The following is a 26,081-nucleotide window of genomic DNA, read 5'->3' as shown; positions in this document are numbered from 1 at the left end:
AGAGGAGTGGAAGGGGGTTGAAAGAAGGGGCGGGTGGGGAAGGGCATAACAAGTTAAGAGAGGGGGTGTAAGCGATGAGAAGAAAAGTTGGGAAGGGGGGAGTGAGGAGAAGAGCTGTATGTTAGGATAAAAGTGAAGGAGTGAAATAGGAGAAGGGAAAGTATGTGAGGGGTCATTCAAAAATACGTGAAACATTTTTCAGCAACTTCTGATCATCTCCCATCCCTGCGTGATACTTTTTCCATCAATCATAACATGAAGAATGATACTTCGGTAGATCCCCCACTCCCCTGAACGTATCAGGTATTTATGAATGACCTCTAAAGGATGTAGGGAGGTGAAAGTAGGAGAAATAGAAAAGGGTGGATAATAATATAGGATCAGGTAGGGAAGGAGGGGAAGTGGTGGGAAGAGGGAGAATCAATGGGAGAAAGAGGAAGTGGTGGAAGGAAGGGGAAGTGATGGGAGAATGGGGAGATTTCACTGATTTAATTAACGTCCTACTAGGCTACTTAATAGGCTAAAAATTAGAAATTTCTGATTGGATAATTACTTTTTTCGATTTGAAAAATGAAATAATCTGAATAGATTTTCTCCGAGTAAACTAAAAAGCATTAATTATCTTCAAATTGCGTTTTACATTGAAATATTTTCCTTAATAATATACACTTCTTGTCATCTCCGCAACAACGATTTGCATTTTCTTTCCGCTAGAGTTCAGATCAAAAGTACAAAGTCACAATTGCATGGTGAGGTATATATTTCCTCGACAAAGGGACTGTTCGTTATATGGAAAAGCAGTGCATTTCATAATTCCAAGCGTTAATGATGTGCGGTTGTACTGAGTTACCATTGTTGACTTTAAATAAGGTTTTGCTCTTTGAATACATATGTCTTATATATGTATTTGACAATATTAGAAATGAAAAATGACCAAAAAGGCGCCTAGAACCTACAAAAGAGCACAGTAGCGAAATATCAATAACCAAAAATACATTTACGTATAAATAACAATATAGACATGTATAAATACATTTTTTTAATTGGAACGGTCACGGAAAGTCCCCTATTTCCCATTTTTCTCCTATTTTTCGCTAAATTCTCTATAGGTATGCTTTTTCTTGGATTGATAGTCTTGTCATTGAAAGGTATTTACTAGAGGTAGAGCGTTAGGCTGATAGTCGCTGGGATGACTGCGCGTTCGATTCTTGCTGGCCGTACTTTTTTTTGTTTTGCTTATTTATCAAACTGCTAATTTATTCCATTTCTAAATAAAAATTAATGAAAATATGCTATTTAATAATTGTTTAATCATTATGTGCAATAAAAACTTTTTCCTGTAATAGATGCGAGAAAACCTTTCAAGGGACATAATGAGCTTTTATAAATAAAAATTCAATTGAAATTACGACTTTTGTTTAGAGCGAAAGAAGCAATATTTAAAAGATCTAATACAGTATTTAAAATAGTATAAATTTGTTATTTTAATGTGTTTTTCTTGCTAGAAATTAGTTTATTTTTTGACTTTTAAAACCAAAAATAATTTTTAAAGCTCATTAGATTTTGTAGCTTCATCATTTTTTTTAAATTTTACGTTAGTAAATGTTTTATTAAAAAAACTATTAGATATAAAAGAATATATATAATTTGTCAGGAACATAAATTTGTTCAGGAACTTGAGGTTTTGTTACTGTCCTTTATATTAAATTGATAAAAAAATCAATTTATATCCAATGACTTTTGTTCACAAAAATAAAATTTACAGGCTTCCACAATTTTCTATTGTGTTAGTGTTTTGAATTTAAAATGAAAGTCATTATTAAAAGTTAATTAAATTTTAGAGAAGATCATTAATTTTTTTAAGAATGTTAAGTATCGTTTTTGTTGTCGTTTTTCGTCAGAAATTGGTATTTTTTATTTAAAAAAGAAAAAGTAATTTCAAACATTATAAAGAAGATTCACAATTTTTTAATCATTTTAGGTCATGCTAGAATTCTTAATCGAAAATCAATATTTATATTAAAAATTAATTGAATTTCAAAGAAGATTCAATTTTTTGTACAATTTTAGGTGATGTTAGCAGTTTTAACCCTAAATATGTCGCCATAAATTTAATTTCAAAGGAAAATTATAATTTGGAAACATTTTATGTTATTTTTTAATAGTTTTTTTTATTGAAAATTGATAATATTATTTTAAAAATCATAGGATTTTTCGAATTGTAACTATTCTTCATATTATCATTTAGCCATTAAATTGGAAACATTTGGTTTGATTTTAAGGAAGATAAAACAGTTTTGAATTACCATAGGTTATATTAAAATGTTCTACCAAAATCCGTTATTTAAAAGAAACGAAAATTAAGTTTGAAAGAGATCTTAGAGTGAGTAGGAAAAATGAAGGGAGTAGACGTATGAGAAGTGAGTAGTGGGAAAGTAAGGTGAGTGAGTGGAGGAAAGTAGTGAGAGTATGGTAAGTAATGGAAAATGAGGGAAAACGTTGAAAGAGAAAGTAGAGAGAAATATCCCAGTGGGCACAAAATTTGGGGACGTCATTAAGACATCGTTACGACATTTTTACGACAGTTTCACAACATCCTATGTCCGTGTCGTTACGGTGCCTTTACGATGTTTTTACGATATCGCAAAGACACCTTTACGACATGGACATAGGATATCGTAAAGTTGTCGTAAAGATGTCGTAACGATGTCGTAAAGACGCCGAAAGAGAGAGGACGCGAGAGAAGACGCGAAAGAGAGAGGAGGGATAATTATGAGAAGAAGGGGAAGTAGTTATGGCTATGGGAGTAGGGGAGTAAGGGAGGGATGGCTAGTAGATAAGTTATAGTGAGTAAAGGTAGTCGAAGAAGGGGAAGTCATGAGAGATGACATGGAGGCGTGATAGGTAGGGGAAGTAAATGACAAAGTGAGGGTACTAAGAAAGAAAGTATTAGGTAAAATGCGGGTAATTATGGGATGAAGGGTAATATGAAAGTAAGGTTGAGTAGGGAAACGAAAGAATGGAATTTATGGAAGAAGAGGGGAAGTAGGTCAAAGCGGAAAGGGGAGGGAAGGCTATTGGGTAAGTCAGGGTGAGTAGTGTAAGTGCATTGAAAAAAATATGGAGATGGAAATTGGAGGCAGGAGTAGTCGAAAAAGAGAGGTGAGGTGAAGAGGTAAGTGAGGGAAGTGATGATAGGGGAATTAGGGCAAGTGAGAGGAGGTGAATTATGAAAGGGGTGAAGGAGCAGGGCAAGGTATCAGAGAGGAATTAGCGACGGGGTACGCCGAGGATGTGAATGATAAAGTGAGGATAGTGAGTGGAGAAAAGTTAGGTGAAAGGAGGGTGAGTAGGGAAGGGAGGGGTACTATAAAAATAAGGGTGAGTAGAGAAAGTGAGAAAAAGGAAATTGAGGAAAGCTAGAAGAAGTATATGAAAGAAGGTAGGAGAGAGAGGACTAGTAGTTAGGTGATGGTAAGTAGGGGAGAAGAAGTAGGTGAATGGGAGATAAGGGAGGCACAGCAAGTAGGCAGTTGATGGTAAATAGGAAAGGAGAAGTAGGTGACAGGTGGTAAGAGAGACAGGACTAGTTGGTAAATCAGACTGAGTAGGGTAGGAGAAGTAGGAGGTGTGAAGAGAGGAAAATAGAGGCGGAAGAAGTAGGATAAGTTAGGCAAGGTGTAAGAAAAAGTTAGGGGAATTAGTGTAATTGAGAAGAGGTGAAATGTGGGATGTGATAGGGAGTAGGGCAAGCGATGAGAGGAGAAGTAGATGAAGTAGAGGAAGAACTAGGGGAAGTGATTGCCGAAGTCAGGGTAGTTTAAGAAGAAGAATTAGGCAAAAGGGGCTTGAGTAGAAGTGAGAGGGGTAAATTGGAAGTAAGAGAAGGGGATTTAAGGAAGAAGAGAGGAAGTGGGTTATGGGAGAGGGATATTTGAGTGAGAATAGGCTAGTAGGTAAGAAAAGGTGAGTAGCGGAGGTAAAGCAGTAAATGTGAGGAGGGGAAGTAGATACGGGCGAAATAAGGCAAGCTAGGCGAAATGAGGAGAAATGTAAGGATGGGATAGTGGGGGAAGTAGGGAAGTAGGGAAAGTGAGAGGAGGTAAATTATGGGAGGAGAGAGGAGTAGGACTAGGAAAGCATAAGAGGTGGAGATTTGAACGTCTTAATTAATATTTTAATAACTGGTATTTCCAAAACAAAAAATTTTCCATTTTTTAAAAGACAAATTTCCCTATGTAAAATTCCCTATGATCAATGTGATCCCTGATAAGTAGGCAGTCGCTGCGTATACTTTTAAGATTTAATTTTCTGTTTTTAAGATGCATTGGAAACACTGAATTGTGTTCGTAAAGAGCAAAATAGAACTCGGTTCAACGAGTAGAGAAAATATAAGATTGAATAAGAGTTTCTATATACAAGAGGTGCTAGTTTACAATGGATGATAAACAGGACAAAGAAAACGTTCAGCTTCCAGGCAGAGGTTGTTTGTTACAAAGACTTAAAAATGCTTTTTTTCTGTTCATTTTCTTTGATTTACTTCTTTAATTTCCAGCGACTTTATCATCAAAGAAGAAATAAGGTACGCGGAGAAAAATACGATTGAGAATCTGGGTCTTCAGTACCTAGAATTCAGATTTCCTTTTCAAACGAGTTTGTTTTTCAAATCCAAGATGCAAAAAAAAAAATAAAGCATAATTGGTAAAGGAAGGCAAACGCTTGGAGGGGAAGTAGAGGCGGGAGAAGTAGGGGAAGGAGTGAATCGAGATCTTGCATAGGTTGTACGAAAAGAGAGGGAAAGTGAAGGAGAAATCAAGGATAGGGAAATTAGGTCAAATAAGGGAGAGTAGAGAAGGGATAAATAGTATGCGATGGTCATAAGAAGGGTTGGTGAAGTATAGGAAGTGAGAAGAGAGGTCCTCTTAGAGAGGGGAGGGAAATTAAAAACGGCAGAAGTAGGAGACGGTAGGAAAAATGAAGGAGGAATTAAGGGAGGGTAATAAGGTTAAAGGAGTGGAATTAGAGAAAGAAGAGTTAGTAAAAGAGTGAGAATAAGAAGGGTTGGTGAAGTATAGGAAAAGAGAGGAGAGGAAAAAGTATAGTTGCCCAAAGAAAGTAGGCGGTAGATTGGTGGTGGAGAGGAAGTGTAGAGGAAGTAGGGAAATAGCAGTAAAGGGAGAGAAATAAAGAGTGAAATTTGGGGACGTAGGGGGAGAAAAGTCTAGGAGAAATAGGGATAGGATTGGAAAGTAAAGGATGGGATGATAATACATGATCACATAGCGGAAGATGGAGAATTCTTGGGTAGAGGAGAGAGATTTAAAGGAATTAATTACCGTCTTGATACGCTACGAAACCCTCCTTTGTAGACATATGGCGCCTATTTTCTCTACTTTCTTTTACCTCAGTATTGATTGTCGGCATATCAAGGATAAATTTTATTTTTCCTTTTCTTACTAACAAATTCTGAGCGAACAGTATTTTACACTTTAGCATTGCTTTCCTTCTGGCGTTTAAATTTCGCTCAACTTGTATCTTTGCAATAAATTGAATTTTCCCGGTCGTGGAGTACTTTCCATGTTGAAAGCACCTTCGGCGCTCGTTTATTCAGCGCGATCACTGCAACAGAGTTCTGGGGTATGAATTCTCATGGAACTGAGCATTAAGTAACTCGAGAAAATTCACTTACCGAACTTCTTTCTCGGCCGTAGCAAACCGCTCTTTGCTTCGATATAAGGCAATTTGTACTTTTAGGGTAGCGGCCACTGGCGAATGACAGTTATGTAGTCGGAGGCGATTTAGCCTGCGGGTAATAAAAAGAAGGGATATTCCTCCGAGGAATCATAAGAATTCCGAGGTAATGCACTTTTCATAGGAGAAAATTTATTTTTAATATTTACCACAGAGCCTGGAATCTTTAATAGTTTGGGCAATATATATCTCGATCTCCCCCTCTTCATACTTAACAGAAACCAAAAAAATTAATCCAATCGGCCAGGCCACTCTTGTCATTCTCTCCCCTCCAAGTTTTCCTTCCTGCTTCCCAACCTGACACTCTTCCCTTACATTTTCCTACTTAAAATTCCTCTCCTTTCCTGACTACTTTTCCCCTCTCCTTTCCCCTCCCTTAATTTATCACTCCTTTCTCCTGCCTCAATTTTAACCTCCTACTTCTCATCCCACATCCTACTTTCCCACGTCTTCTCTTGATCCTGCCTCCTTCTACGACATCACCTATCTCCATATTTACCCCCATTCCCTTCTCCTTCGAGGATTGCCCTTTGTTGTTTATCACCGTATTGTCACTTCTCCTTCCCTACTTATTGTATTTTCAATAAAATAGACATTAACATAAACTAACATTGTTGAAAGCTGTGAATCTTATTTAAAAAGTTTTAAATATAATTTTTTGTAAATTAAACATATCAATTTGCGAGACAAAACACTTAGTTAATTCAAAATTGTTAAAGTATTCTCAAAAAATTATGAATTTTCTTTGAAATTACTTGGAAAGACTATTTTAAATGAAAATCATTGGATTTGAATAAATGATTTTTGTTCAAAAGTACTGATTTCTGATTAAAAATATCAACATAACCTAAATTTGTTCTAAAATTGCAAATATTCACTTAAATCTGTACTGACTTCCGGTGAAAAAACAATGAATATTTTTAAACAATTAATATTTTTTTTCTTGTTTAAAATACAAACATTTCTGATTAAAACTATCAACTCCCATTATAAAATGCTAATAAAACAAAAAGTTGTGAATTTAATGACTATAAATGATAATCTGAAAAATAATTAAAATCTTTAAAACGGTATGATTTTTAAATCCAAAATAATAAGCAATTTTCGACGAAAAACACTTTAAAAAAATTAACAAAAATTTGTTATAAATTGTAAGCCTTCTTTGAAATTGAATAAGGTTTGTTTAAAATAACCAATTTCCAGTGAAGAACGTTTACATAACCTGCATTAGTTAAAAATAAAATTTTCTATTTGAATTTACATCCATATTTTTAGTACAAACCGCTAGCTCTACGTAAAATTATAAAACATTATTTTCTTTCAAATCTAATCTAATTTTTTTCAGAAAATACTGATTTTGGGTCTAAAATTCTAACATAACCTGAAACTGTTGAAGAGTTGTAAATTGTATTTGAAATGTTAAAAAAATATATTTTTTTTCAAATTAATAACAAGAATTTCTGATAAAAAAACACTACCATAAACCAAAATTTCCGAATGATTCTAAATATTGTTCAAATTACAACTTTTTCAGATATTAAAACAAAACCTAAAGCTGTTCAAAATTGAAAAATCTTGTTGGAATATTCTTTGTGTAAAATTTTAACGTAACCTTAATTGTTGCTAAAACTGTATGCATGTTTAATGGAAACATATTTAACATATAATCAAAAGTGCCCTTAAATTTTTCGATTTTTTAAATGCTTGATTTTTGGTAGTTTTTAAAAATTGTTTAAATTCTTGAAAAAAATTATCGTTAATTGTTTCAACATATTTAATTCTGCTAAAAAATCGATTAGACTGCTTAATCTATAGAAAATTATTTTGCTACTTTAAAATTTTTTTTTTTAATTTATAACAATTTTAATTTTCATAGAATTAATAAATTGAAAATTTTTAAATTAGGGTCTTTTTAAATTTTAAGTATTTATATTTTTTTAAATTGAATACAAAATTATTTATAATTAAAAAATTAAAGTTACAATTGATAATTTTGCAATACTTTAATTCTAAATGTTTGAATTTGAAATTGTTTAACAATAACAATTTTAATTTCAACATATATATTATTCGATTAGAAACATTTTATAAAATTAAAAAAGAAAATTCTTTTTTAAGTTCAGAACTATTTGTTAATCTGTTTTCATGATTTAGGGGAAGAGCAAATTTAGATTGTTTTTCATTATTTCAATGAATTAAAAAATTTAAATTTGAACTTTTTTTAGCATTTATGTGTAAAATGAAAAATTATATTGACAAATATCGTATATTTAAGAAAAAAAAGAAAAAAGGGAAAGTTTCTTGAGAATAGGGGAAACATTAATAAGAGGAGATTTGAAAAAAGATGAAAAGAGGAATTTTGAAATTGGGTAAAGGGAAATCTGAAAAAAAGCATTTTTACACAGAGAAACGGAAAATTTGGAAAAAGGGAATACGAAATTAAAGAAAGAGAAGGATAAATTAAAAAATGGGAATAGAGGAAACACTGAACCCTGCTATCACTTCCTGTTGTACTTTTTGTCATTCAATTTCCACCACCAGCTCGTTCCCTCTTATACTTTACTTTTATACTTTCCTTACTTTTTCTACTACCTCTTAAGTCTTTCTCCATTACTTTTATTGTTTCCATTCCCATCCGATGTGGCAAGCCCTACAACTATCTAGTTTTTTAAAACCAGTTTTTCTCCTAATTTGGTCTTCTTTTTAACACCACTTACTTTTCTCATGTAAATTAATTAATTTGACTATAAACTTAACTATTCCAATTTTGGTGTTTTTTTTTTTAAATTAAAAAACTTGTTTAGAAAAAGTCCTTTTTAGTAGAAAATTGGTACATTTTCTTAAAAATTCATATTCCTTGGTAAAAATTAGTCTTCTTAGTCAAAAATTCATCTTTCTTTCATTTATTTAGTTAAATATTGGATTCTTGTTAAAAATTCATTTTTTGTTGTTGAGGATCATAATTTTAGTTTAAAATTTATATTTTTGGGTTAAAAATTCAATTTTTTTGTAGAAAAATAATCGTTTTGGTTTGAAAATTCATATGTTTAGGCAAAAAAGTCTTTCTTTTAAAATTATTTTACTTTGTTGAAATTTCCTCCTTTTTAATAGAACTTTAATCTTTTACCTTAAAAAATGTACTATTTCAGTTTGAAATTAAAATATTTATTTGAAATGACAACTTTTTAGCAACAAATTATTATTTTAAATGAAAATTCATATTTTTTGCTTACGAATTCAGCAGCCTTTAAAGAATTCGCCTTTTTAACTTTCAAATTCTCCAATTTAGTCAAAAATTAATGTATTTTGTTGAGAATTAGTCTTTTTGGTAAAAAATGTATTTGCCGGGCGATTATTGGAAGAACGTGTTTCTTAAAGACGATAGATCCTTCTGTAATTTTTTTGCTTAATAATTAGTTATCTCAAAGGAAACTGTTATTATTCCATTTTTCGTCCAAATTGATATTTCAAAATGTTAATTGATCTTTTTTAGTTGATAATTAAACTATTTTGTTGATAATTAATATTTTTGGGTTGATAATCCAAGTATTTTGTAGAAAAATTCATCATTTTGTTTGAAAATCCATCTCTTTTAATAGAAATAAACTTTTTGAATGAAAATTCTTGTATTTTTGTGAAATTTTGTACTTTTTGGTAGAGAATGAATTTTTTTGTTGAAAAATTCATCTGTTTTGTTGAAAATTTAACAACTTTGCTTGTTAATTTGTTTCCTTTTTGGTAGAGAACTATTGTTTTTTCTTCAGAATTTATGTTTTTGGTTGGAATTTTTAACAAATTAGTTGAATGCTTATCTTCTTTTTCAAAATTTTTTTTTTTGAAGATGATAATTTTTTTTAATCATCTGCTTGGTGGAAAATGTAACGACTTTGCTGAAAATTCGATTCTTTTTATCTGAAAATTAATTTTATTTATCGGAAAATGTAACGTCCATTTTTTCTTAAAATTAATTTTTCAAATTGAAAATTCTACTCTTTGGTAGAAAATTAAATTTATAAAAAAATTCTTCATTATGATTACCAAATTTATCTCTTTTGGGAAAAATGAACTTTTTGGTTAAAAATTCGTGTATTTTGTTTAAACGATGACTTTTTTGAAAAAAATAAATTTTCTTGGTAGAAGACACATCTGTTTTGTTGTAAATCTAATTATTTCTCTGAAAATTCGTTTTTTCTTTTTGGTTAAACAATAATTTTTTTATAGAAAAATGACGAGCGATTATTATAATGAGAATAAATATCTTAAAGCCGATAGATTCCTAAAAAATTAATTTTTGTTTTGAAAATTTCACTATTCCGTTTTTAGTTGAATTTTTTTTAGTGAAAAATTCTTCTTTTTACAGAAAATTAATTTCAGGGGTAAAAATTAATCTTTTTTTTTTTAAATTAATTTTTTTATCTTCAAAATTAACCTAGTTTATTATTGGTTAAAATGAATGTTTTTAATTTTTAATTCTGGCGTTTGGTTAAAAATTCATATTTTCGAAATGAAAATTCGTTTTATTTTTTAGAAAATTGGATATTTTAGTTTGAAAAAAATGAAAACATTTGTATTTTTTTAAATGTCTTTTTCGGTAGAAATGTTTTCTTTATAGTTGAAAATTAATCTTTTTGATTTAAAATCAAATTATTTGTCTCGCAATTGAAATATTTATTTAAAATGTTAACTATTTGATAGAAAATTAACTTTTTTATTGAAAATTCATATTTTCCGATTGAGGATTCAACTATTTTGTAAAAAATTCGTCTTTTTGGCTTAAAATTTCGAGATTTTGGCTGAGAGATCCTTTAAATTATTTCATAATGCTTCTTTGTTTAGTTCGAGATGCTACAAAAGAGCACATTTGTACCCTATTCTGAATATTCGTGACTCGTTTTTAAATAGAATGAAAAACTTTTTCAATTTTTCAAAGAAGTTTTCTGGCTTATCTCATCTGGAAATCGTCGAGGGATGCGGATAAGTTTTTCTTTCAAATGCTCAACTTTAATGTACTACCTAACTCCAGACACGAACACATTACGTGTGACAATGTTTCTGCATACATTCTGCCTACCCCAAATTTATTCCTTTTGTTGAAAAAATACTGCCATAAATTTTATTTGAATTCTGAGTTTTTTTAGGTTCGGCCAGGCTGTTTTAGGTTTAAGAATAAATTTTCTTAGTTTTATATTTTCGACAAATTCAAAATTAAAGGCTAAAAATTTCTTTTGACCTTACAATGTATGTAATATTTATCAGAGAATAATCTCTGAATTTCATGAAACTGAAATATTTTGTTTAAAGATTCCTATAGTACTTTAAAATGTAATTTGTGAAAAAAATTAATTAATTGTAATTATTGTGAAAACATCATGTACCTAATGCTTTTTTTAATTCAAAATAATTCAAAGGAATTGGATAAAACTTATAAGAATTCCAGGTGAATTTTAAGGCATTCAGAATAAATTCTTAAGAGTTCAGAGTGAATTTAAAACAATTCAAGTAAAATCCGAAACAATACAAATGAATAGTAAAAGTTCCATTGATTTAAAGAAAATAGAAATGAATTTCTAAGAATTCAAGGGAATGCAGGAGACTCTGAAGGAATATGATTAAATGTTTGATAATTAAAGGCGATTTAAAAAAACATCAGGGTAAAGTAAAAAAAAGAAAGAAAGAAATCTATTGAATTTAGAATTTCAAATATTAAAAAGAATTCATGATTTAATTAATAAGAATTCAGGATTTATGCCAAATGAATTCTCATGAACTAGATATAAGTAAATTGAAAAATGTATTTATTTAATTTCAGTACAATTTAAAAGAATTCAGAAGAACTTAAGGGAATTCAAAAGAATTTGATAAATTTAACAAGACTTTAAGGTAAATTTAAACTAATTTAGAATAAATTCATAAGAATTAATATTCAATTCAAAATAATTATTAATAATTAATAATACTGTCAGTTCATTAATAATTTAAAAAAATTTCATTCAATTTTATAAAATGAGATTGAACAGAACTCAGGATAAATTCAACAGAATTTGTGTCAATTAAAATAAACTATGAAAGAAATAAAACTCGAGTGAGTTTAGAGGAATAAAAGTAAAATGAATAGAATCCGATTGAATTAATAAAAATTTAAGTGAATTGAAAACATTTCATTTTTTTTACATTCATTGAATTCATTAAGTTTGGAGTTTAAAAAAATTCAGGGTGAAGTAAAATAAAAAAATGAAAAGATCTATTGAATGGAGTAGAACAGAGTGAATTTAGAATTAAAAAATAATAAAAAGAATTCATAATTAGGAATTAAGGGTGTATTCGAAATGAATTCTAATTAATTGGAATTTCTTTTTTAAATCTATAATATTTTATTGATTCCAGTAAAACTCGAAACCAGATAGAAGAATTCAAGGGAATTCAAAAAAATTCGGTGATTTTTATAAGAATCCATTGTAAATTTAATGGAATCCAGAGTTAATTCATAAGAATTCAGAGTTAATTTGATAGAATTCAAGCAAACTCCGAAAAAATTCAATTGATTTCAATAAAATGGGAGTGAATTTAGAAGAATTTAAAGGAATTAGGAAGAATTTTATGGAATTCATAAGAATTTAAGTCAACTAAAAGAATAATTTTGATAAAAAAATATCCATTAAATTTTATTAAACGAGATTGAACAGAATTCAGGACGAATTCAGCAGAATTTATATAAATTAAAAAAAAAGCATGAAATAAATAAAAGTCGAGCGAGTTTAGAATAATGAAAGGGAACTAAACAGAATTCGACAGATTGCATAAAAATTCCAGTAAATTGAAAGCAATTTTTTTTTAAATACATTCAATTCATCAATTTCGGAGTGAATTTACAAAAGTCAAGAGAATTCAAAAGAATCAATGAAATGATTTTAAAATTAAACGTGAGTTTAAAAAACTTCAGGATAGAGTAAAAATCATCAACGAAAAATTCATTAAATTGAGTAGAATCGAGTGAAGTTATAATTCAACGGCATTAAAAAGATTTCATGATTACATTAGTAAAAATTCAGGGTGTATTCAAAATGAATTCTGATGAATAAGAAAAAATTTAAAAGTCCGAAATATTTAAATGATTAGTCAAAATTTAAAAGAATTCGTTAAAATGGATAATAATCTAAAGTAAATTTAAACGAATTCAGAGTGATTTCAAAAAAATTAAGAGTGAATTCCAAATATTTCAAGTAAAATTGAAATGAATTCAAAAGAATTAAAAAAACCCAATAAATAGTCTTTGATTTCGCGAAAAGGGGTGAAATCAAGTTAATTTGAGAAAATAAAAAAATGTTATCAAACTTGATTGATTTGATCATGTTTGGAGTGCATTTAGAGGAATTGAAAGGAGTTAAAAAAAATTTGATTAAATTTCTGAGAATTCAAAATGTGTTTAATACTTTAAATCAACAAAATTTAAAAAAAAACATTGAACTAAGCAGAATCGGGAGAATTTAGAAGAATTCAAGTCAACTCTAAATAATTGATTTAAATTATAAACAATTTAAAGGCATTCAGAAGAATTCAGGACTAAATCAATAAGAATTAAAGTTAAATTCCAAATAAATTCTAATGAATTTCAAAAAAATAAAAAATTTCCAAAATATTTTTATTTCATTCTCTTTGGTTAAAAAGTTTACAATGTAACCATTATGTAAGAATTCACCTTTTTTGGTTACAAATTTTATTGTTTCGTGCAAATCTTATAGTTTCGGTCGGGTATCCGTCCATCGTACTTTTTTAAAGGAGCGGAATTGGGACCAAATTAGGGAAAGGGAAGTGAGCGGAAATAAAGAAGAGGAAGTATGTTAAGTAGGCGATGTAGGGCAAATCAGGGAAAATATAAGGAGGAGTAAGGAAAATAAAAAGAGCGGAATTAAGTGAAGTGTGGGGAAATCAGGGATAATGACGAGCGAAGAATTGAGGGGAAATCAAGAAAAGTGAAGGTAAGAGAAGCAGGGGACGTAAGGGAAAATTAGGAAGAGGAAGTAGCGGAAGTCAGTGTACGAAGACGAAAGTAGGCGAAATATTAAGAAAGGAATAAAAATTACGGTTAGTAGAGAAGGGGAAGTGAGGGATGGGAAAGAGAAGTAGGAGAGGAGGAGAATCATCTGGGGAAGCGAGAAGAAGGGGAAGTAGTGAGGAGAAAACTCATTAAAGGGGAAAAAGCAAATGAAAAAAATGTCAACTTTGTTCAGAAATAAAAAATTAATAAAAACAAAAAAATAAAAAATTGGCCCGCATAAGTCCCTTTAATATTTATTTATCTTTTATTAGAATAAAAAAATGCGTGAAATCGAGCCGAAATTTTAATCAATAGACTAGTTTGTCCTAAAAATTTTATTGTCATACTGTGGGTCAAACATTTTTATAATTAAAAAATTACTTTAATGATTATTACGTCATAACTTGGACTTTTGAAATTGTTAAATATACAAAGATAGCAATGCAGACATTCTTAATAATTTCTCTTTTACATCGGCAAAAAGATATAACACTTACCGTAACAATAAGCGTAAGTAGCCTTCTAAAATCGCCAGAAGTTTCACTGCATAAATGTTCAGCTAAGGGACGATTGTAAACTGAAACAGGAAAATGAGATGCTTTTTAAAACTATTTTTCTATTCTTCTTGGTGGAAATGTACTTTTTACGAAAACGTATGTAAATTTTCCCAAAGTCTGTAGCACTTGGCAAAAGTTAGAAAGATTTAAATTGAAAATTGTCCAATTGAAATCCTTCTGTGGGGGAAAATAAGGGGATAGGAACTAGGGGAAATTAGAGGAAGTAAGGGAAAATGAGGTGAGAGGAGTAAAGAAAATTAAGTAATAGTGAGTAAAAGAAAATAAGGAGAGGGGAAATGAGGAAACCGGAGGTAGGGAAAATAAGAAAAAATTAGGGTTAAACAAGTAAGTTTAAATGACGGAGGCTAGGATAAATAAGGTTTAAGGAATAAGGAAAAATGTTGCGTAGGGAATTGGAGTAGGGCATGAAATGAGAAGAGAACTAGGAGGCAAGGTTAGGGGAAATTAGGAAAAATGTGAAATAGCAAAGAAAGAGATGGGAGAAAAGGAGAGTAAAGAACGTATAGAAAGTAAAAGAAAGTTGAAGTGTAGAAATGGAAAGTATGAAAAGTTAGGGAAAATGAGAGGGGAGTAGTAGGAAAAATGAAATGATGGAAAGTGAGATAAAATGAGAGAAGGGAAGGTAAGTAGAAATAAGGAATAAGGAAGTAGAAGTGAGAGGAAAGGAGGGTTCCAGATGACAGATGAAATGACGATGGCTAGGAGAAACGAAAGTAATGAGGGTTTGGCGTAAGTATAAATGTGAAGTGGGGATAAGGAAAAGTAAGAATATGAGATATAGGTCATGTGAGGGAAAATGAGGGGAAGGAAATTAGAGTATGAGGAATGGAGGAACGGGGAGTTGTAAGAAAAAAAGGGGATTGTGAGTGCGGGAAATGAGGGGAAGGGAAGTAGGAAGGGTGAGGGAAGGGCAAATGAGGAAAGAGAAAGTAGGAGAAGCAAGAGAATAAAAAGTAGGGAAAGTCATAGAAAATGACAGTTAGAGAAGTGTGGTGAAATGACGCTGGCTAGAAGAAATAAAGGTTGAAGGACTGAGGGGAAATGTGGAGTGAACATTTAGGAATGGAGAGGAAATAAGGGAAGTGGAGGTTAGGAAGCGGAGAGTTTGCTGGGATAGTAAGGAGACGATGAAGTAGATAAGGGAAAAATTAATAAAGGAAGAGAAAACAAAGGTTAAAGTGCGTGGAGGGGCAAAAGAGGGAGTAAGAAGAAATAAGTGGAAATGAGTAGGGAAAATAAGAAAATGGTAATTGAAATTTGATGAGGTTGGAGAAATTAGGTAGAATGAGGGTATGATGAGTAAGAGATTCACCCTCACTGAGAAAGCATGGAAAGGAAGAATATGAGGGAAGAAGAAGTAGGAGAAGTTTGGGGAAATTTCTGGTAGGGACCTAATGATAGGAGAGAAAACAAGGAATGTAAAAGTAGGACAAGTAAGGAGAAATGAGGAAAGAGGTAGTGTGGGAAAATGAAAGGAGGGGAAGAAGGGAAAGATTAGAGTTAGCTAAGGGAGTAAAAAGAGTAGGAAATAAATGAGGCAGAAGCTAAGCAAGAAAGGGAGTAAGAAGAGGGAGTAAGGAAAAATAAGCAGAAGGATGAGGAAAAACGAATGAATGGCAAGTGAGAGAAAATGAGGGTTGGGGAAATAATGTAAAATAATGGCTGGGAGGAATAAGGTGAAATAATTGCTGGATGAGTGAGGGAAATGTTGGGTGGAGAAATGTGGGAAGGGGTGAAGTGGGAAAATGATAAAAGGGGATGTAGGAAAAATAGGGGGGGGGGTAGAGGAAAGCGAATGTTGGCTGTGGGAGTAAGGAGAGGAAGACGCAGATAAGAAAGAAGTTTATGAAGGAAGGTTAGGAAAAGGATGAAGTGTGCGAAGGGAAAGAATGCAGAGCGAGGGAAAATAATAGGAAGGAGTAGATAAAATAAGGGAATGGAGCGTGAAAGGAAGTAAGGGTTTGAGGAATGAGGTGAAATAAGAGTGACTAGGAGAAATGAAGTGCAATAGTGGTGAGATGAGTGAGGGAAAATGTGGACAAGGGATGTAGTGAAAGAGAGGAAATGAAGGACGAGGAAGTTAAGGAAGGAATAAGGTAGAAAAAGCAAGGAAAGTACGGGGAAATAAGGAAAGGGGTATTTTGAGAAAATGAGGTCAGGGGAAGTGAGGGAACAGAGGGGTGAGGAAGTAGAAGAAGGCAAGTGATCGCAAGGGGTTTAAGAAGAAAAGGAAGAAGTACACGAGGAAGAAGTTGGCCAAGAAAGGGGAAAAAGATCAGGGTGTTGAGTAAGAGAGAGAGTAGGGGAGGTAAGGGGAAATATGGAGAGCGGAGTAGGGAAATTAAGGGAATATGAAGTAAGAGAATATGAGGGTTGGGGAAACGAGATGAAGTGAGGGTTGAAGGAATGAGGGAAAATTTAGGTTAGGGATGAAGGGAATGGGAGGAAATAAGGGAACGGGAAGTAGAAGAAGTTAGGGAAAATTTGGGGTGGGCAAGTAGAGAAAAAGAAGAAAATAGACGAGAAAAAGTAGGGGGAGTAAGGGAAAATGACGAAAGGGGAAGTGTGAGAAAATTAGGAGAGAGGCAGTAGGGGAAGGGGAGTGTTAGCTGGGGAAGTAAGGAGAGAAGAAGTAGATGAGGAAGAAGTTCGGGAAGAGAGAATAAGCTAAGGTTGAAGTGTCTTCATTTTATTATTGGTATCGCCATATTAATTTTCATTCCTTGCATTTAATTTCAAGTCGTCAGCATAGATTTATTCTTTCTAACATAACGGCTCGAACGTTAAGTCAGTTGTCTTCCGCGAACAGGACCATGGTACGATGGCAATATCGAGCTCGGCCCGCCATCGCCAAAATTTATTTGCCCCATTCTCGACTGCATATTTCACGACGACCTAAATAATCTTCGCAACCTGCACAATCCCACCGAGGATTTGTATTCTGCGCGTGGCTGCATTCTTTTAGTGACTAGGGTGTCTAGAGGTACATTGGACAAACCGAGTGCCAGAAAACTGTGTACTTTGTCATTGCATTTTATAAATCCACTTCTTGAATTAAAAAAAAGAAGTTTCGAATAATGAAAAAAAAATTATATTATTTTTTTTTCAAATTGACTAAGAAAATGAAGTTTAGAGAAGTGAGATAAAATGATGGCGGCTAGAAGAAATGAGGGGAAATTAGGGGTGAAGGAGTGAGGGGAAATATGGGGTGATAAAGTAGAAGAGAGGAGGAAATAAGGGGAGGGGAAGTAAAGGAAGTTAATGAAATTTAGGGGAAATTTTGACAAGTAAAGGAAACGGAGAAACAGAGGGGATGTACAGTATGGGAACTGAGGAAAACTAAAGGAAAATGAGGGAAGAGGAAATAGGGAAGGTGAAGAGAAAGGGAATGCGGGTTGGAGAAGTCGGGTGAAAAGGCGGGGCCTAATGGCTGCATTCTTTCAGTGATTAGGGTATCTATACTTTATTCCCCGATAATAAAATACAAACGGACAAACTCACGTTCACTTTGCGCTACTATTTCAGCCTTTCTTAAAGAAACTTGACCTTTACGCTCCCTGAACGCCATAAAAAATTGACTGCGTCTGCAGGTTATTCTCCCGGGGAATAGAGTATAGAGGTGCATTGGACAAACCAAGTGTCAGATTTCCTTGTTATTTATTATCTTTAGGGAATGTTAAGACAACCTTATAAATAAATTCAAATACTTATTATGGTATGGAACGCTTTCGGCTCAATCCGTGAGTTACATCAGGTTGCGTCATGCGTCCAAATACAATAGGAATGGTCAATGCGACTCTGACTCCTTACTTTAAAAACCCCTGGATTTATGTCCAAGGTCACTGTCCGCCAAATCCGAAAGTGTGCACAAATCCAGGTTCCAGTTTATTTTCGGAACAAAAGTACTAGATCTCTAATTTATTTTTAAAACCCATTTTTACAAGTACTCAGAGAATTTATGTCCGAAAAAAAAGTTATTGCTTGTTTCACTGTTGAGGGGTGGACACCACGAGGAGTTATACGACTAAGTTTCACAAGGTATTGTCTTCTCGCACTTTGGCCGAGCGCCAATTCAATTAGACCCTTAAACGCGTAATCTGCAGTAGATTCGTCCAGGTGGCCCCTTTGAGCTACGGTTAATAAATTACATTCAGGAAGAGAAGCTTGTCGAATAAAGTTATTCTTCTCATTTTTTTCCGGCTCACGTACTCTACCCTTATTTAGGCATTCGTGAAAACAAAGTTAATTAACAATAAATAATTATTAGATGTACAGATTATACAAATTATTCATTTTACAAATTAATTCGGTGTCTTTACTTTGATGCCTTGTAACTCTTGGTCAACCTTGAATTTTTTCCACCCTATAATCTATCTTTTACGAGTATCAATTTCAGATTTGTTTTCAAAATCTACGAAAGTAAAAAATCACTGAAAGTGGGTGGAGGGCCAACCGGTTTTGTGACGATTTGTGACCTGGGGGGGGGGGGGATACAAAGCGTGTTTAAGAACATTTAAATTAGTGATTTTATTTGACAAGTAAAGCGTCTGAATGTAAATTTAGACTTGAGACTATTTCCCTTAGTCCCTCTTTCAAAAATAATGCCTCTTTTTCCCCCTATTGAGAAAGACTTCCCATTTCTATAGTTTTTTTCTTAAATGCGAATTGAATTCATTAGAAATTCAATTATTTTTCCTTGAAAGTTAATTTTACCAAAATGTTAAAGATGGAACTATTATTTTGAAAATTAGATATTTTGTTGTTAAAAATTAATTTATTTAACTGGAACTTTATCGTTTTTAGTTTGAAATTTAACAATTTAAGTGGAAATTGATGCATTTTTTGGTACATTCATCTTTTTTTGTAGAAAATTCTTCTTCTTAATTAAAAATTAAAATATTCGAAAATTGAGCTATTAATTTAAAAATTCAAATGTAACTTGGTTAAAAATTGAACATATTTATTAACAATTTTGGTTTTATTCTTAGATTTAAAATTAAAATCTAATTTTAGTTGGACTATCAACCAATATATTTTTCGTCGAACCTTTCATTAAATCTTTTTATTATTAAAAAGACAACTACTTGGTTGAAAAAGGAACTTCGTTTTTAAAAATTCATTTTTTTTTATTAATAATTTTATTAAACTATTATGTTAACAATTATTTTTTAACTGAAAATGGAAGTATTCTATAATTGGCTGCGAATTAATAGTTCCTAGTTAAAAATTCAAAGATATGATTGGAAATCGATGCATTTTCTTTTCTAAATTTATCTTTTTTGATAAAATTTTTCAATATTTTTTTTAAGATACATAATTTCAGTTAAACATGTCCATATTTCGATGATAATTTAACTATTTTGTTAAATACTCAACTATTTTATTGAAAATTCAACTATTTTTTAAATATTTAAATGGTTTGTTACATATTCATCTTTTTGAAATAAACATTCGTCTTTTCGCATTGAAAATTGAACTATCTTCTCGAAGCGGTTCAAAGTGGTTGTCAATGGAATTTTATTGTTAAAAATGTATGTGTTTTTCAGATTCATAATTTTATTTAACTATTTTGTTGATAATTCCTTTTTTGTTGAAAATTAATTTCTGAATTAAAACTTTAACAATTCTGTTATTTGCTGAGAATTGATCGTTTTATAATTTAAAAGTTAACAATTTGAATAAAAAGGTATAAATATTGAAGCAAATTTATCACTTTTGGTAGAATTGTTAAAAAATTTCAAAGATTGATAATTTTATTGCAATATTTTGTTAAAAATTCTTTGTTTGTGAAATAATGTTTAAACTAACGATTTATTTATTCCCTTATTAGCTGAAAATTGGTCGTTATTTATTTGAAAATTTTACAGTTTGGTGGAAAATTCATGCATTTTGTTATTCTTTTTGTAGAAAATGAATTGGTCTGTTTGATTGAAAATTCGACTAACTGGGTGAAAGTTTACCTACTTTGTTAAAAACAAATTTCGCAAGTTTAAGATCCTTCCATTTTTCGTTGAGAATTGATATTTATATTTGAAATAAAATTTGGTTAAATTAAATTATATAAAAAATTTTTAATTAAAATCATATTTCGGTTAAAATATAACTAATTTGGTGAAAGAGGGACTTCTTTGATAGAAATTAATTTTTTTTTAATTCATAATTTTAGTTAACTATTTTGTTCAAATTTCTATTTTATTCCTTGTTGAAAATTCCTTTTTTAACTGGAAATTTAAATTTTAAGTTATTGGCAAAAGTTGATCGTTTTTAGTGGAAGAATAAAAAATTTCGTTAAAAATTGATACATTTTTTTGTTATAAAATTATCTTTTTGGTTAAGTTTTTGAAATTTTTTTAAGACTTATAGTTTTACTTAAAAATTTAAATATTTCGTTGAAAATTTAATTATTTTGTTCAAAATTCGACTATTTTGTTAAAATTGTAATTATTTTGTTGAAAATTTAACTGATTAATTGAATACTCGTTTTTTAAAAAGAAAAATTTGCCCTACTAAAATTAAAATTCTACTGTTTTCTAAAAGCGTTTGATAGTGGAATTTAAAAAAAAATTAATTTTCCTAAGATTCAGAATTTTTAAAAACTATTTTATTAAAAATTAATTTTTTCGATTTAAAAATTATTTTCAACACAAAATTTATCTATTCTGCCATTGGCTGACATTGTTCGCTTTTAGTTGAAAATTCAACAATTTGGTTGAAAACTTATACATTTTGTTGTAAATTTATCTTTTTATTTAATTTGTCCAAATTTATTTTTTTTCTGACACATAATTTTGGTTCTGAATTTAACTACTTTGTTGAAAAAATTAACTATTTTGTTAAGACTTACTTATTTTGTTGAAAATTCAAGTGGTTTTTTAAATATTCCTCGTTTGGATAAAAAATTCGTCCTTTTGGTTGAAAAATTGAACTGACTTTTGAAAGTGGTGGAAAGTGAAACTTCTTTGTTAACACTTTTTTGGTGAATATTTATAATTTTATTTAACTATTTCCTTAAGAAATTTTTTTTTCAGTAGATAAATAATTTTTAACTAACAAATTATCTGTTCTGTTATTGGCTAAAAGTTTATAGTTTTTTGCATGAAAATTTTACAGTTTATATGAAAATTCATGCAATTTGTTATACACTTTTATAGTAGAAAACTAATTTCTTAACTGAAAAATTACTTATTTGGTTACTAATAGAAAATTTATTGTTCTTAGTTAAAAAAAACTTCACAATTTTGTTTAAAAATTCGGTTTCTTTAATGTTGGTTACAAATTTAATAGTTTGCTTGAAAATTAATTTGGCTGTTGAAAATTAATATTTTTAAGTTGAATATTCAACTGTTTTCAATTATATTTGTCTTTTGGCTTGCAGTTAAATCATTTGGATTAACTTTTTTTCTTTTCGGAATGCAAGATTTTTGATTGTTAAAAATTCACCTTTTGTATGGAAATGCAACAATTTGTTTAACATTTTTTTCTCACTTTTTTCCCATTAATTTTATTAACAAAAATGTATTTCTCTATTTTCGTCAAAAATCACCGTATTTACCCAGCCTGGAGAAAATTTATGTATGTTAAAGCCGTTTTATTTTAGGCGTTCAAAAAATTAAATTTAAGAAAAAATTTTGGCGCAAAAATGGTCATTCAGATCGCACAACGACACCAGCGTCACAATTTTATATACCTCTTTCAATTTGTTTTAAGGCCATGCGACGAGTGGGTCACGTGACCAGATTCCTACCTTACCCTCACTTTTTTTATTTCCCAACTTATTTTCACACGAAGCGCCACACTAGTTGAAAATTTGAGATAATAAATAAAAAGCACTAAGAAAGGTGGGTCTGGTTCTAAATTTTAATAATTATGAAAAAAGCAAAAAAATTATTTACAATAAAAAACTTTGTTCATAATTATACCAATTTAGGATCAGACCCACCATAATACTGAACTCAGCACTAACAGAAAAATTTACCATCCCGATTATTCTTCATTTGAGAAAAAAGTGACAAATTAGTATCGACGTATGGCCGTGCGGTCTCTTAGACCGCACAGTCACAATAACTTATCTGTCTACTTAATTAGACATAAATATGTACAGTGTGTTGTGTGGTCGTGCGGTCCCTCAGACCGCACCGCCACAAAACTTCTTTAATTATTTAATTAAATATAAATATATAGAGTGGTACCTATTTTGTAAATCAGGGAAAGTATAATAATAAGAATGATTATTTTCTATGTTGAGAGAGATTTTGCTAATAATTCAAATCTTTTCTGAGAACGTAGCTATTTATTATGCCCGATAGCTCACGGTGAAAAACGAAGGATAAAACTAGCTGAATACTTCAACAACTATGCACGTTACATACCCGAGTGGCTTGAATTTTCACTCCCTCTACCACACAGACTTTATGCAGTCTTTGTTTGCGATAAGGAGCACGTGATATGGTACGCTCGAGGGGTTTGAAAAATCGCCTGAATTCTGAATCTAAACGTGAACTTCCCAATATTTCAGAAAAAGAACTTGTCAATCTTCCCTTGACCATTCTAATTAATAATTAAGGAATTAAATAATAATTTAAAAAAAATAACTAATAAATAAATAATAAGTTAATAAAAATAAAATATTAATAAAATTAATATAATTTTTCAGGTTCATTTTTTTAAATTTATTACTAGGCTTATATAAATTTATTTTTATAAGGTTTTTGAGAAAATTAATAAGACGTTTCAAAATGTCAGATATGTAAAATCAAAATTTTAACGATAAAGTTTACATTGAAAAAAACAGTTGAATTTTGAAACAAAAATATACATTCTCGGTGAAAAATGTAATAGTTAATATTTCAATCTGAACTAATTTTTATTTCAAATAAAAAAAAAGTTGAATTAATTCAAAAGAGAACTTTTTAAAAAAGTGGATGAATCCTCAACCAAAAAGAATTAATTTTCAAAGAGTTGCAGTTTTTTCAAAAAATATTAAATATTTTCAAGAAGATATGAATTTTCTACAAAACGGTTTTAAGTTTTAAGGCGAAAATATGAATTTTCAACAAAAAAGGTAATTTTCATCAAAATACGAATTCTTAACAAAAAATAAAAAAGTTGATGTTAAATTTAAAAAATATAAAAAAAAATCAAAAACAGTTTATTTAATAACAAACCCAGGAGATTAATTTTATGTGAAAAAACGTAAGCAAATTATAATGTGAAGAGAAAATAATTTTAATACAATATAAGAATTTCGAATAGTTATTTATTTTATAGTGTCCTTGTTTATATGTGGTAATATAATTTGCCCGAGCATTTTCCTAAGTTTTTCAAGCAAATTGAAAAAGTTTCAAAATCAAAGATTCAACAAAAAAGTTAATCTACAAACTAATAGTAGTTTAACTTTTAAACAAAAAGATTAATTCTCACCGATAAATATAAAATTTCATATTACAACTAAAGTATATATTTTTTTCAAATAAAAAACAGTTTAATTCACACACCATTTTTTTATCATAATAGTTGAATCATAAACCGAAAATCTTTTTATTTTAAGCCAAAAATTTTCAATTTTAACAATAAATTATAAAATTTCTATGAAAAGTGATGAATTTGTAAACTAATAAAACGAAGTTTCAACAAAATTGTTATATTTTTAACCAAAAAAGATTTTTTAGCCAAGAACAAAAATTGCAGGAAAATTATAATTGGAAAGAAAAAATAATTTTCAATACGAAATAAAAATTTCGGATAGCCATTTATTTTTAGTTTTTTTTTTAATCAGTTCCTTCAGGTTATATAAATATGTATGATTTTCCCAAGTTTATCGAGAAAATTGAAAAAGATTTTTGAAAACTTCAAATATGTCAAATCAAAGTTTCAGAAAAAGAAGTTAATCTTTAGCTAACTAGTTTAAATTATAAGCAAAAAAGAAGAATTTCTAACATAATGTTCGTGTTTTCTACCAATAAAGATTGTTTATTCTAGATTTTTTTTTAATTTAGGAAAATTATTATTTGAAGGTAACAAATTTAGAGCGTACAATAAAAATTTCGAATTACTATTTATTTTAGTATTTTCTTAGATTATTTCCTTTGAGGTTACATAAATATAAATTTGATAAGTTTCTAGAGAATTTGTAAACATATTTCTGAAGATTTCAGAAATGTCAAAAAAGTATTGTATTTTTTTTATTTGAACGAAAAAAAATTGTTAATACTAAATATAAATAGAAAAAACGACTTATTTTTAGAAGAAGATGAATTCTAAATGACACAAATGAAAGTTTATATGAAAACTAAAAAATATTTAATTTTAAATAGCAAACAGTTTAATTCACAAAAAATCGAATTTTTAGCTAAATAGTTGCATTCCCTACCCAAAAAACTTTTAATTTCAAATCAAAAATTGAAATTTTAATGAAAAAAAGATTAAATTTCTACCAAAAGAAGGGAATATTTAAATTAAAAAGATGAATTTTCAAAAATAGTGTCCTGATCAAGGAAGTATAAGAATTGAAGGCAAATTATAATTTCGTGGAAGAATAATTTTAAAACAAAATACAAATTTTAAATAACTATTATTATTACTACTATTATTTTTTTTTGGTTGGTGACCTATTAAAAATTAGCCTTGGCTCCGAAAGCTGATAGCGCCGTCTATAGAATATAGATGAAAATGTTGTTCTTTTAAAATAATTTTATCATAAAGCATGCAATTCTTATTTCACTTTTTTCCAATCTGCTCTATTGCATTTTATTTTTAAAAGAAAGCAAAATCAAAGCAATGGAAGACGGCGGACAGGGAATTTTAAAAATCTGTTTGACGCAGATATACAAAGGACAGGATAATATAGAGAAGAGGGCATTGAAAAAGATGAACGTGAATTTAAATTGACAAAGAGATAGAAAAAGATTGATTGTGGATAAATGTAGAATACGATGAGACAGTGAAGAAGAGATTAAAAATATATAAGGGAATTTGGATAGACAGATGGATAGAAAAAAAATTAATGAGTATATATTCAGAATAGGGTGAGATGTAGAATAGGAGATGGAAAAGTATAGACGGAAATTTAAATTAATAAAGAGGTAGAAGATGATTGACGTTGATAGATGTTCGATAGGATGTGATAAAGAAAAGGAGATTGAGAAACATTGGTTCGAATTTATATCAACAGAGATTGAAGAAAATGACGTGAATAGATAAAAAATAGGGTGAGATAGAGAAGAGAAGATTGAAATAGATATACATGAGTTTGGATTGTCAAGGAAATTGAAAAAGATAGACGTTGATAGATGTAGTATAGGATTGGAGAGGGAAGATGAGATTGAAAAAGAGGAACGGAAACTTAAATTGACAAAGAATTGATTAAAAAAGAAAGTTAAGCATTTAGGTTGACAAATGAATAGAAGAGTATTGACTTGGATGGATAAAGAAGAGAATAAGATAAAAAAGTGGTAATTGAGAAAGATTGACGGAAATTTAGATTGACAAAGAGATAGAAAAAGATTGAAATTAATAGATGAAGGATAGTATGAGATAGAGAAGAGAATATAAAAAAATAAGCAACTCTAGAATTACAAAGAGAGAAAAAAATATAGGCGTTGATAATTGCAGTATAGAATGAGATAGAGAATATGGGATTGAGAAAGATAGACGAAATTAAGGATGAGAGAGAGAGAAAGTAAGATTGATAGGATGAGAAAGAGAAGATAGGATTGAAG

The 26,081-nt window shown here is 29.9% G+C and overlaps 1 protein-coding gene across 2 annotated transcripts in view; it reads right to left on the bottom strand.

Annotated features, from left to right (window-relative positions):
• The window catches only part of LOC117182127 (annexin B10), a 177,853-nt gene that overhangs the window by 39,766 nt on the left and 112,006 nt on the right, over nt 1-26,081 (bottom strand). For both annotated transcript variants that reach the window (XM_033375167.1, XM_033375168.1), the window contains exon 5: nt 14,284-14,363. In XM_033375167.1, the coding sequence (XP_033231058.1) occupies nt 14,284-14,363 (80 nt within the window). The remainder of the gene's footprint in view (nt 1-14,283; nt 14,364-26,081) is intronic.

The sequence above is a fragment of the Belonocnema kinseyi genome, chromosome 10, assembly GCF_010883055.1.
Source record: "Belonocnema kinseyi isolate 2016_QV_RU_SX_M_011 chromosome 10, B_treatae_v1, whole genome shotgun sequence".
NCBI lineage: Eukaryota > Metazoa > Arthropoda > Insecta > Hymenoptera > Cynipidae > Belonocnema > Belonocnema kinseyi.
Note: the sequence above shows the minus strand (reverse complement) of the source record. Positions and strands in the feature narration are given on the sequence as shown.